The sequence below is a fragment of the Meles meles genome, chromosome 10 (genome assembly GCF_922984935.1).
Source record: "Meles meles chromosome 10, mMelMel3.1 paternal haplotype, whole genome shotgun sequence".
Lineage (NCBI taxonomy): Eukaryota > Metazoa > Chordata > Mammalia > Carnivora > Mustelidae > Meles > Meles meles.
The window spans coordinates 54,783,549-54,795,590 of NC_060075.1; the positions used below are offsets into that span (position 1 = coordinate 54,783,549).

Consider the following 12,042-nt stretch of genomic DNA (forward strand, 5'->3'; position numbering starts at 1 on the left):
ATGATCAAGGAGCCAGCATGGTCAGTGAGGATCCTCTCTTCATTGTTGCAGACTTCTAGTATCTCCACGTAGTAGAAGGGCACCTGGGAGCTTTCTAGGGTCTCTTTTATACAAACACTAACCCCACTTGTGAGGGCTCCATCCTTGTGACCTAGTCACCTCTCAAAGCCCCACCCTCTAGCATCACATTGGGTAGGAGGATTCTAACACGTGAATTTTAGGGAGACACAAACATTAGGACCAAATCCCTTAATACATGTGTTTTTTTAAATTAAAAAAATTTTTAAACAGTTTTATTATTATTATTATTTTGAGAGAGAGAGAGAGAATGCTTGAGCATGGGGAAGGGACAGAGGGAAAGAATCTTTTTTTTTTTTTTTTCACTTTTATGACATTTATTCCCGCTAGACTGTAGAGTCATTTTTGATTGAGGTAAAGGGACCTACTGTTACTAAAAAAGACACATTCCTTTAGCTCAAGTTTCCACTGACAGGATGGCGCTGCTGGACATGCTTTTTCCTTTTGTGTTAAGTTACAAAACCCAGGGATGTTACTGGGGTGGCTGAAGCTGCAGGCAGAGACCTCAGGGTACATGACTGAACTTCATATATATCACAGGAACATCAGTCTGAATCCAGGTCATGGGGGCCGTCATAGCCAAACTCCTTCTGCACATCCAAAGGGTATTTGCTCCACATCTGTGGTCTGCTGTTGCCTCTTTCCTCTTCACTGAGGCTGTCATATTCATCTGAGCCTCTGGACTCATCTCCGTCTGTGTTCTCTTCCTCTGGATACTCATTGCGCCAGTTATTCTCACTGTTCTCATCATCATCTTCATAAATATCTTCTGGTTCCTGGTCATCATTCACCAACTCCCACTCCTGGCAATAGGGCTGCACAGAGAGGATGTTCTCAATCCATCCTGGAGTGGCCGTCTCCAGGTAGTAAATATCATACACATAGTCATCTTTCTGTTCCTCCTGGTGCCCGATTCTTGGTCCATCCTCAGACAGAGTGAACCGTTCACGAATCAACTGTACGGAATTGCAGAGGATCACATCTGGGTCAGACGTTTTGGGAGAGCCTGAGGTTGCAGCCGCCTCTGGGTCTCCTTCCTCGTGGACCAGGTCGACCAGCTGGAAACCTACGTTCTCGGAGGCTTCTGCGTTTACCGGTGTGTCTTCGGACTCTAGGCCACCCAAGGGAATCCCAGAGGATCAGCGGCTAGAGATCACCCTGTAGCGGCCCTCCTGCCGCACCTCCTGAGCCGAAGCATGGTCGCGGCGGATACGCCGCTGGCTGCCCCGGGAAGGGCGCAGGGCGGCTCGAACAAGCGCCTGGACTGGCTCCTCTTGGGAGCGCACAGTGGCCACCAACTGAAAGACATTATTCTCGGGCCCTCTCTCCACATCAGCGGAGGGTGTCTTTTGGGTCTCCGACTCAACGGCGCCACTCCGGAGGCATTTACAAGAGAGGACTAGGGCTTCAGCAGGCTCTGGGCTGCGCTTCCGCTTCACGCGAAGTACTGCAGCCCTGCTGGCCTCCAAAGCGGCTGTCGCGGAGCTGAGGGTGAGAATCTTAAGCAGACTCCCCGCTGAGCATGAAGCCTGATGGGGGGCTTGATCCCACAACCCTGAGATCATGACCTGGGCTGAAACCAAGAGTCAGATGCTTAACTGACTGCACCACCCAAGAACCCCAAAAGCCCTTAATATTTGTTAAATGTATTGCATGTACATAAAATGTGCATTTTATGATCACTTTGGTGTTTATATAATTTTAGTTCCACATGATCTCTGTTTTCTAAGATGTGGCAATGACAGTTTTCAACTGTAGTGACTATTGCTTGGGAAACTAATTAGGAAAATGATGTGTAAATATTGTCTGTTCTGCTTGATCCTACAAGGAAGTTACATTTTTGATAAGAGAGTCAGAGTAATTGGAACCCACATGAACTAAAGAGTTCCAGAAACTAAATATTAGTGTGGTGCCAATACTGGGGCCAAGAGATGAAGTTTAAATGCCATTTCTCCTCAGCCAAAGTTTCCAGACATATCTTTGTTTTTCTTTTCCTTAAAATAAATTCCATTTTATGAAAAAAGGCTTTAGGTTGGGCAGAGTCTCTTCCTCTTTAAATTATCAAAAGTACCTAATAATGCTATAAATAATTCAGGTGCATCTGGGGAGCAAATTAAAATTAAAGAACAGTTTTTGAGAATCTATTGCTTATTGTGCTAGATACTGTTGAAGGCATACAGATTATAGGATGAGCATTCTGCTCTGCAAGAGTCTTCTATCTGGTTGGCACATAAAACTTACACATAAAAAGGGACACATAACACAATGGGGTAAATAGTAGATATTTTGTGGATCACACAGATTGTGTACAAAGCAAGGGCAGGAGGGAGGAGGAAAGAATGGTAAAGGAAAGAGGAAGATTGTTATCCTTACCTAGTGCCCTTTATTGAAACAAGCTAACCTGGTTATGGGCTGTTGGAAGATGATTTAGTTGACAGGTATACGATATGCTGCCCAGTCAGGAAGCCAAAGTGTTGGTCACTGGGGGCGTGATCTGTGATCAGATTCAACATCAGAGATTCTTCCAGAAAAGGCTCTGGGCAACACCAAAGTCTATGGATTAAAAAAAGAAAAAAATGGTTATAGATTTTTCACTGGATTATTAGAGAAATTCTTTGTGGCATAGTGATATTGATATGGTAAAAATTGTTCTGTCCAGATCACATGAAGCTATGAATGTACTTCTGTTTGGCAGAAGTAGGATCATATATGGGCAAACAGATAATGGGATAGTTTGAAAGACAGTCTATGTGAGAGAGAAAGCCAAGATGGAGGGAGATAAGAAATAGGAAATTTCAAGATGAAGGAACCAGAATGAATTGCGGTATGAATAAGGGTTAATGGAGACAAGATGTGGCCAAAAACATATTCACCTGTTAATAAAGGGCAAGTCAGAATAGAGAACATGGTAAAAAAAAAAAAAAAGTGATTAATCCAGGAAGACAAAAGACTCCAAACATGGGGCCTCTACATTTTAGAAGAAAACCATTTTTCTTCTAAATGATGACAGAATGGATCCAGAGACACATGAGAAATTCCCAATGATGCTCGAGTTTCAGGGTTGATAGAGTCACCAGTGGCCAAGAGGAAGAGAAAAAGGAATACACTGGGCAACCCTCTTGGGTCCCCTCCCTCCTTTGGGAGCTTTGTACTATCACTTTGCTGTTGCTTAATAAACCGTGCTTTGCTGCCCACCAAAACCAAACCAAACCAAACCAAAACAACACAACACAAAACAAAAACTGTATAAGAATGAGAGGTGTGCAAAGCTGCAAAAAGAGGAATAGGAAAATGAGGTTGGACCTTTGCAAGTGGAGTACATACAATTTATGCCCCATACAACTAGACACCAGCAACAAGAGAAGGTGAGATATGCAGAGAACCAAGAGATCAGTGCTGAGACAGAGAAACAAAGGATAGCCTGAAAAGGAAAAGTGTGTATTTCCTTGGGGGTAGGATAATGGTAGGAAATCTTCTGACTGATAACACCTGCCTATTCGTTAATTTAATTTGTATATAAGTCAAGTACATACAGTCTTTAATTTGCTCATATTAGCGTGGTTCTTAAATTCCAAATCTCATACAAAACTGGAGACCATGTTTAGAAATGCCCTTCTATAACACATAGCTCTGCAGAGTATTGCTAAAATACACTCTAGACTGTTTCTCTGATGCTGGGCCCAGTATGTTGGGAATCATTATAAGATGAGGGAGAGAACACAGGTTTTACTCTCATGGATCTGAGTTTGAAGCCAGTACCACAAATTGCTAGCTGTAATGCTTCGGATATATTTCTGATCTTTACACAATAGTTTCCTCTTCTGTAAAGTGAAAATAGCCATACAGTAATACTTATTGCCAGTTGGTGGTTATTATGAGTGACAATTTACAGAAAGTATCTAGGGTAGTATCTGATACATACATAATACTCAATAAGCAATGTTGTTTTTAGAAATCTCTAAAGACTTCCAGTATTACTACAAATGTGTTATTGTTTTATTGTCTAAATATACTATTTCCTCTCCTCCTAGGATTTGGTGGGGAAAAAAACTGGCACTTTTTGCATGTCTGTCTTCATTGACTACCAGGTAATATTTCCAAGACAGGTTATCATGAGTACAATTTACTGTTTTTATGGCATTTTTTTTCTTTTTCTTTCCTCTCATGGCACTGAAAGACTGGATTTTTTCCTTTTTATTTTTATTTTTTTCTATTGGGCAGGTAGAAGCCAATTTGATTCCCTTTACCTAGGATAGAACAATAGACAACCGGAACTGTCTCACTAAGGAGTATTTTAAGTTGTACTTTAGGTTCATCTTGGATATAAAGAATAAAGGCAGTGACAAAAAGTATCTAAGAACGACAAGTGAACATTTTCAGTTCTCTGTTCAAAGAGACCTCCTGACTATAAGAAATCTCAACCATCTAATCCTATTAAGATCTGTCAATCCTACTGGTCAAAATAATACATGCCCATGGCTTCCATTTATCTGTGTCCCTTCTTTGATCAAGTTTTTCACTTTTAATATAGTGACTTGTGGCAGAATTTAGTGATTTTATGAATCTCTTCTTGACTTCAAAAAAAGGACTGCCATTTTACACAGGTCATATTTTCCTGTCCTCTTCTTCAGTGATTGAATCATGGTCAGTGTTTACAGAGAGTTGTTATTTTGAGTCCCTCATGCAGATTGCAATAATTCACTTGTGAAGTGTTTAAACAAGGCAGCTGATAAATCGCAAAATTCTTCCCTTGTCCCCCAGGGATTAGCTCTTGAAACTCATGAGGGAACAGAGGAGATTACTTTCTGATATCACTTGGAATTATGTGGCATCTTAAGGTGCTGCTCCTCCGGGGAGAAAAACAAACAAAGCTCAACATCTTTTGTGGGGAGATCCGTGAGCAGACTTCAATCTAGCTAAGAATGCACCTTGATTTACAACCATATACACATATATATTTTAAAAATTTCATAGCACACATATCCCATCGCCTGACATTGAAGGAGTTTCTCCTAGGAGTCAATTTACTGTATCTCGAGGGCCCCAATAACTTCACTTTGCTTCCAGCAGTCCCCCGAGGGGCACAAAATGAATGTGACACCAAGGAACCCAGATAGTTCAGCCTCCCGCCAAAGAGCTGCTGATGTGTTTCCATGTCAAGGCTTAGTCTCCTGTTGATGATGGTTAACAACTCTATCCTCTAACTAGATGTGGCCCGGGTTACTGCTGCTCTGAGAAAGACAAGGAAACCATTGTTCATCTGATGTGGCTTTTTTTTTTTTTTTTTTTTGCCGAGAAGCAGGTTAGCATTGACAAACAGCAAACGATTGTGCAAAATCCTGTGTAAGTTGTGTGTAACTAGAGAGCTATCATTTCCTCTGACACAGATCCCTACTGTGCTGTTAGATGTAGAGCATGGCAAAATACTGAAAATTAGGATCGGGGATTGATTTCTTTACGAACAGAGAGATGCTACAGTACACATTCTAGAAAAATATTTTGAAGCTACAGTTCAATAGGGTCAGTTTGATCGCCTACATTTGAATTATAAGTACCATAACTCTTTCCTCTAAATCTTCCTGATTCGTTCATACACTGGGGCACGCACACAGCTAATATGTATTAAATCCCTACTGTGTGTGGATCATTGGACAGGGAACTCTGCAGAATATGCAGATGAATCAGATATAGTCCCTGACCCTGAGAGCTTGGGAAGAAGTCGAAGCAAGAGCTAAAAAACCATATATATCAAAAAGAGTAACATAAGAGATCATGTGAAAATGCTGTAATAGAGATCTTGAGGCTGTTAGAAATGTGGAGGTTACTCCTGGTTAGGGTGGGGGGTCCAGGAAGGCTTACAGACGAGACTGGTGATAGGAGTGTGGACCTCGTGGAAAAAATGGAACTGTGAGAGTCAAAGATAATTTCAACAGAGAAAGCAGCATAAACAAACATACAGAGGTGGGTAATTGCCATGCAACTGGGGGGAGAAGCAAGAGTTCAGGTTCAGCACAAAATATAAAATTTATATAAAGTGGAAAGCTAGCTTGGTCCCAGAATAGGGAGGACCCCGACTGTTGGAAATTCATTATTTTTTAAATGAGAGAACTGCTTGGGCTTCAGAACTAGAGAGTGACATGAATAAAGAAATGTGTTAGGGAGACGGTTTTGGTGGTGGCATGTAGAGTGGATTATGTAATCTTCGCCTTTGAAATGAACACACTTGAGGAAAGCTCTGAGGTAATTATCTGCTATCGTTTTTAGTTTCCCCAATCTACTAATGCTCTTCCTTTGAGCTTGAAAAATCAGAGTTGACTACTACTCATAAATAGCAATTCCTATTTCTCCCAGACTTTTCATTCTTAGAGACTTAGTAAGATTTCCTTTCAGTTTTACTGTCTGTCCTCTCTCCTTTCCTATTCTTTAATGCCAGTGATTGTTAAATTAAAAAAAAAAAACAACTTAAAAAAAAAGAGTCATGACATTTTTTAAATGAGGTAATTATTTTTGAAGCACTGAGATAACCTTCTTTGATGTGGCCTCTTCTCTCCCTTCAGTCATGGAGTTTGTTTTGCCGGTTCTCAGATCAATTTCTGGGGTAGGTAGGGTGACTTGATAGTTACTGAGTTGTATTTGTGGGATGAGGTGAGCCTAGAGTCCCCCTACTCTGCCACCATCTTCCCCTCACCTATCCCAACATTTTTCAAGTTGAGTATCTTATTATTCTTTGCTTGTGAATACTGCCTTCTGACACTCAAAGGAGACCTAGAATTAAATAGCAAGTAATTTAAAAACTTCTGCAATAACCTCCAGACATTTGATAATCAGTGCTGGTGAAATTATTCTCTATCTAACCCCAAAGGATGGTGGGTAGAATGACATTACTGTCAAAGTCCTTCAGATCGGTGGCAAAACAAAGCTCAGAAGACCTGATCTACCCCTTCACTCTCTCACTGTCTTCCTGGAGGAAGCATGGAGAGTGCGTCCACTCACCACCACAGAGAGTAGCACTCCCACCACACACTGTGGTTGGGTGTAACAGGAATTCTTTCCCGGTAGGTCAGTTTCCAGGAGTTGATATGTATGGCAACCTCTGGAGAATGGCACATTCAATACTCTTTCAGATCCCCTTCCATCTGCCCTCCTGTCCTATAAATACTACAGGCTAAAAACTCGATTTCCCAGGCTCCCTTGCAGCTAGGTTTTGGTTTGTGAGCTAGGTGCTGCTGAGAAACAAACATCATAGCAGAAGAGAGAAATGTGAGCAGGTAATATTCTATGAGGGAACTGGCTCTTCAGACAAGCACCGTAGCAGTGAAGTTTCGTTCTTCTGGGACAACTGCCATAAAGAGTTTTCCCACCAGTTGCCCACATCATAGATGCTAAGCATATGTGGGTTTTGCTACAACCTCATGGAATGGTTGGTCATATCTCCTGGGTGTATTCGACCATGGCTTTCCTCCTGCCAGTCTTGTTCACTACCAATACCCTGTAATAAATCTTTTTCTGCTTAACATAGCTAGAATGGATCCTCCTGTCTGCAACGAACCCTGAATGATACAGCATGAGCTCTAGCTGACCACAGAGCTTGTCCATGAGAGCAGAATGGCCCAGCAAAGGAAGGAATGGGTCTCTGAGTCAGAGTTCCATGGTGTTCTTGCTATAGATCTTCCACGAGTTAATTTGCTTTCTTTCTCTCTAATATGCAGATGATAATACATATGAGATGGCTGTTCTTGTGACATCCTTTGGAACGCAAGAAATAACTACTCAAATGATCACAGGGTGTTAAGTGTATGTGGACGGCTGGGAAGTGGGGTAGGGGCTGGATACTGTGAGCACATGTGTGTAACAATGGCAGCTGGGATGGCAGGGGATTCCAGAAACAGGAAATGTAGTGGAGTCTTAGAGGACCTGACACCTGATCCATACCTACTGTAAAGGCTCTAGCAGAAAGCTTTTGAGGGGTTTTGCTTCGATGTTCTTCTATTAACATCACCTAGCTACTTTTGGATGTCCAATAGTTACTCACCCTCTTTCTGTTAAGTGGAATATTCATTAAGTTTCCTGATTATTCTTCCCAGTAACTTGGGTTTCTCAGAGTTGTTCATGGCCATGGCACCATCTATAGCTATGAGTCTATCCTTTCAGCTTTAGCTCCTCTTCTAAGGGCTGGATTTGCTCTGAGGTTCCAAAACAAAATGCCTAAGTGTTAAAAGCTGATGAATCAAGCTCATGGCTTTAGGCCAAGTATGAGGTCACTGCTCAGAATGGCCACATCAGCTGAGGTTGGGAGGACAACACAGCAAGGATGGCAAACTATCCTCCAAATCTGTGTTCCCTTCCCACAAGACACAAGGTCCTTCAGAAGCACCTGCATTGACTCTTTTATCTACTGGAGCCATGTAACCATTCTTGACAACAGAATGCGTGCAGAAATTTGTGTCCCTATAGGCAACTAAAAAATAGGTATGTGATCTACATTCTCGCTTTCTTTTTCCACAGACAACAGTGCAGACACAAGATAAAAAGAATCTGGATCACCAAACCACCATGCGGAGGACAGCCACCAATTTCCTGAAACATCTCCAGTACCCTGTCACTAGGGAGTCTCAAACTTCTATTAGTAAGTTCTATTAAGAAGTCTATTTTCCACTGAAAATTTGAGGTTTCTTTGTTAGAGCACCTGACATTATCCCAACCCTAAGCAGTTACAGGAAAGGTCATTTTATTAGTTTCCTAAGAGTGTTGTGACAAACTCCCAGAAACTGAATGGTTTCAGGCATTATCCTGTTCATAATAATGAACATTATCCTGTTCATTATCAGACATTATCCTGTTCATAATTCCTATGGAATCTCGAGGTCTGAAATCAGTGTCTGTGGGGCCATTCTGCTTCGGAAGGCTCTAGGGAGGAATGTTTCCTGGCCCCTTCCTAGCTTCTGGGTGCTGGGTGTCGTTGGTGTTGTTTGGCTTGCGGATGCATCCCTCCCATCTCTGCTGCCTCTGCCACAGGCCCTATTTCCTATGTCAGCTCTGTCCCTGTGTCTGTAACTCTCCCTCCTTTCTCCAGAAAAGACACCAGTCATTGAATCTTGGGTCCTATAACTTAATCCTGTATGACCTTGACTTAAGGAGTGATACCTACAAAGACCCGATTCCCAAATAAGGTCACATTTTCAAGTGCCAGGTGGACATGAATTTTGAGGGTATGCTGTTCAGTCCCATGGTCACGTGGTACAAAAGGTGGCTCTGTAGAGCGCCCTTTGGGCAGGCGATATAGTCATGTTAAGTCATATTATGATCAACATATTCAGTCAAGTTGCAAAGAATGTTACTCTAACATGGTATGCACAAAAATGAATAATCCCAAATGGGGGTTTAGAGAGCTGGTATGTGATTCTTTGAGCTCTGCATCCTTCTGTATTTTCAACACAGAAACCAGTAAGTTACAATTGAAAGAGCTTTGCTTTGAACTCACATAAATCATTCATTTGTTCAAGATTCAAGGCGGATGAGAGTCTTCCCTTGATTGAACTTACAGTTTAATAGGGAAGTCAGATCTCAAACACTAACAGGCAAATAATGATGTAAGTAGACTGGTAATAGATGCTTTTGGAGGAGAATATAGGTGCAATATGAGTGGAGATATACAGCAGCCACCCTCCCCGCAAGGAAGTAATGTCTAAGTCAAAACCTTAAGAGAAGTTGGCCATGTATGTTTGTTTGGGTTGGGCACTGTACGAACCCTGGGGGCATCTTTTCCATTGAAATCTATGTGAACAGAGCTCCTGGGTCTTAAGCAGGGCAGAATCTATGAAGCTGAACATGGCAGTTCTGCTTTGCAATGAGTAGGAATTAGATGCAGAAAGTTAAAGTTAGATGCATGTGTTGCGGGGGGGGGGGGGCGGGGTGGTGGTGATAGTTTTGAGAAAGAAGATACTTGAGATAGAGGGAACACCATACTACAGACCCTGCGGTGGGAAGGGGCTTTGTCTTCCTAGCACCAGACATGGAAAAAATTATCTAAACTCTCAGAATCTCCATTATATGCTTGGTAAAACTGGGGACAATAGCCTCCAACCAGCAGAGATCTCATAAGGCTCGGTAATCCAGGAGTAGTTTCTAGCACTGAGTAGTTTCAGTTCCTATGCCTCCTTCTGTCTTGGATTTCCTAGACAAAAGGTGAACTTGGGGTAACCAGCATGACACGTAACAAATATCATCTACTCACATACCTCTACCACCAACACCAGTTCTAAGACTGCCAGTGGTTGGTAAATGAGCTTGCTTTCCAGGCAGCCTGGGTGAGAAAGTCAGGCCTTTCTCATAACTGGCCAAAAGGAATAAATAACTCTAGGCTTGAGATGACCAAAAAGAGAACTGAAATTACGCCACCACCCATCCCTACCGCAAGGCCCACACCCTCCTCCGTGCCCACACTCTGATCTTATCTCCTGCCCCATCTGACACTTTGATCTTCCAAAAGGCAGCTTATGCTGTTCTTTTCTTATGCTCCCGCTCTCATTTTTTCAACATTTTAATTTCTTTGATTGTGGTAGAACAGACATAACCTGACGCTTACTGTTTAAACCATGTTTCGTTGTTACAATTCCGGGCCAGTAAGTCCATCATTAACAATGCCATGCAGGGGCATCTGGGTGGCTCAGTGGGTTGGGCCTCTGCCTTCAGCTCAGGTCTTGATCTCAGGATTCTGGGATGGAGCCCCACATCGGGCTCTCTGCTCAGCGGGGAGCCTGCTTCCTCCTCTCTCTCTCTCTCTCTCTCTCTGCCTGCCTCTCTGCCTACTTGTGATCTCTAGCTGTCAAATAAATAAAATCTTAAAAAAAAAAACACCAAAAAACAATGCCATGCAGTCATTGCCAATATGCATTTCCAGAGCGTTTTCATCATCTGAAACAGAAACTCTGTGCTCATTAAACAAGGACTCCTCCTTTTCCCCCTTCCCTGGCAACCTCTATTCTACCCTCTGTATCTATGAATTTGTGTATTCTCAGTGTCTCATATAAGTAGAATCCCAAGATCTCTGTCCTTTTGTGTCTGGCTTGTTTCCCTTACCTAATGCTTTCAAGGTTTACCCATGTTGTAACATGTATCACATTTTCCTTCCTTTCTACAACTGAGTAATGTCCTATGGTATGTACCAAGCACGTCTCATTGTAATGCTATTAGTGTGTCCTCACTAGATCATGAGCACCACGATGGCAGGTGTAGTATGGAGAATGTCTGCAAGGGACCTCATAAATATCTTGCCCAAGATCCTGGGATCTGGGAGTATCTGTGAATCAGGAGCCATCGCTCCTGAGATTATGTTTTTATATAGGAAAATTAATCTGTATTAGTTGAACAGGCTCAGTATAATCTCAGTATAAGCCCTTAAAAGCAGAGTTTTCTCTGCTGGTGGCTGAAGAAGGCAGAGAGAGAGAAGGCATGGACGCATGGTCGCTGGCTTGTGAAAGGAAAAGGCCATGCAAACAGGTAAGCAGGTGGCTTTAAGAAGTGAGAGAGGCCCCGGATGACAGGCAGCACAGAAACCTGGACTCTGTCCCATAACTGCAAGAGACAGAATCCTGCCAACCACACGAATGCATGTGGAAATGGGTTTGTCCTCAGAACTTCCATCTGAGACTCCCCCCAGCCTGGCTGAAGTCTTGATTTTGGCAGTGTTAGACCCTGAACAGAGATTCCAGCCAGGCCCAGCTGATGGATGGGTTTTGGTTTAACTCCTACATTTGTGGCCATTTGTTACTGAGCAATAGAAAACTGCTATCACAGGCTCTCTTCCGTTCCTTTAATCCCTGGTGTTCAGCTCAGTGCCTGGAATCGATTAGCTTCCCAGCAAACACTACCCGAATAATTAATTGAAGGAGATGGGAAGCTGGGATGATAGAAGGAAAAGTGAAAAAAGAACAGAGAATGGAGGGGATGAAGAACAAAAGAGAG

The 12,042-nt window shown here is 42.5% G+C and overlaps 1 protein-coding gene across 1 annotated transcript; it reads right to left on the bottom strand.

Annotated features, from left to right (window-relative positions):
- Positions 1-410: 410 nt before the first annotated feature.
- LOC123951518 (probable RNA polymerase II nuclear localization protein SLC7A6OS) lies at positions 411-11,395 on the bottom strand. The gene is given in 2 exon segments (XM_046020254.1): positions 411-1,563; positions 11,283-11,395. Coding segments are annotated over 2 exon segments (1,053 nt in total). The 3' UTR covers positions 411-623.
- Positions 11,396-12,042: the final 647 nt, after the last annotated feature.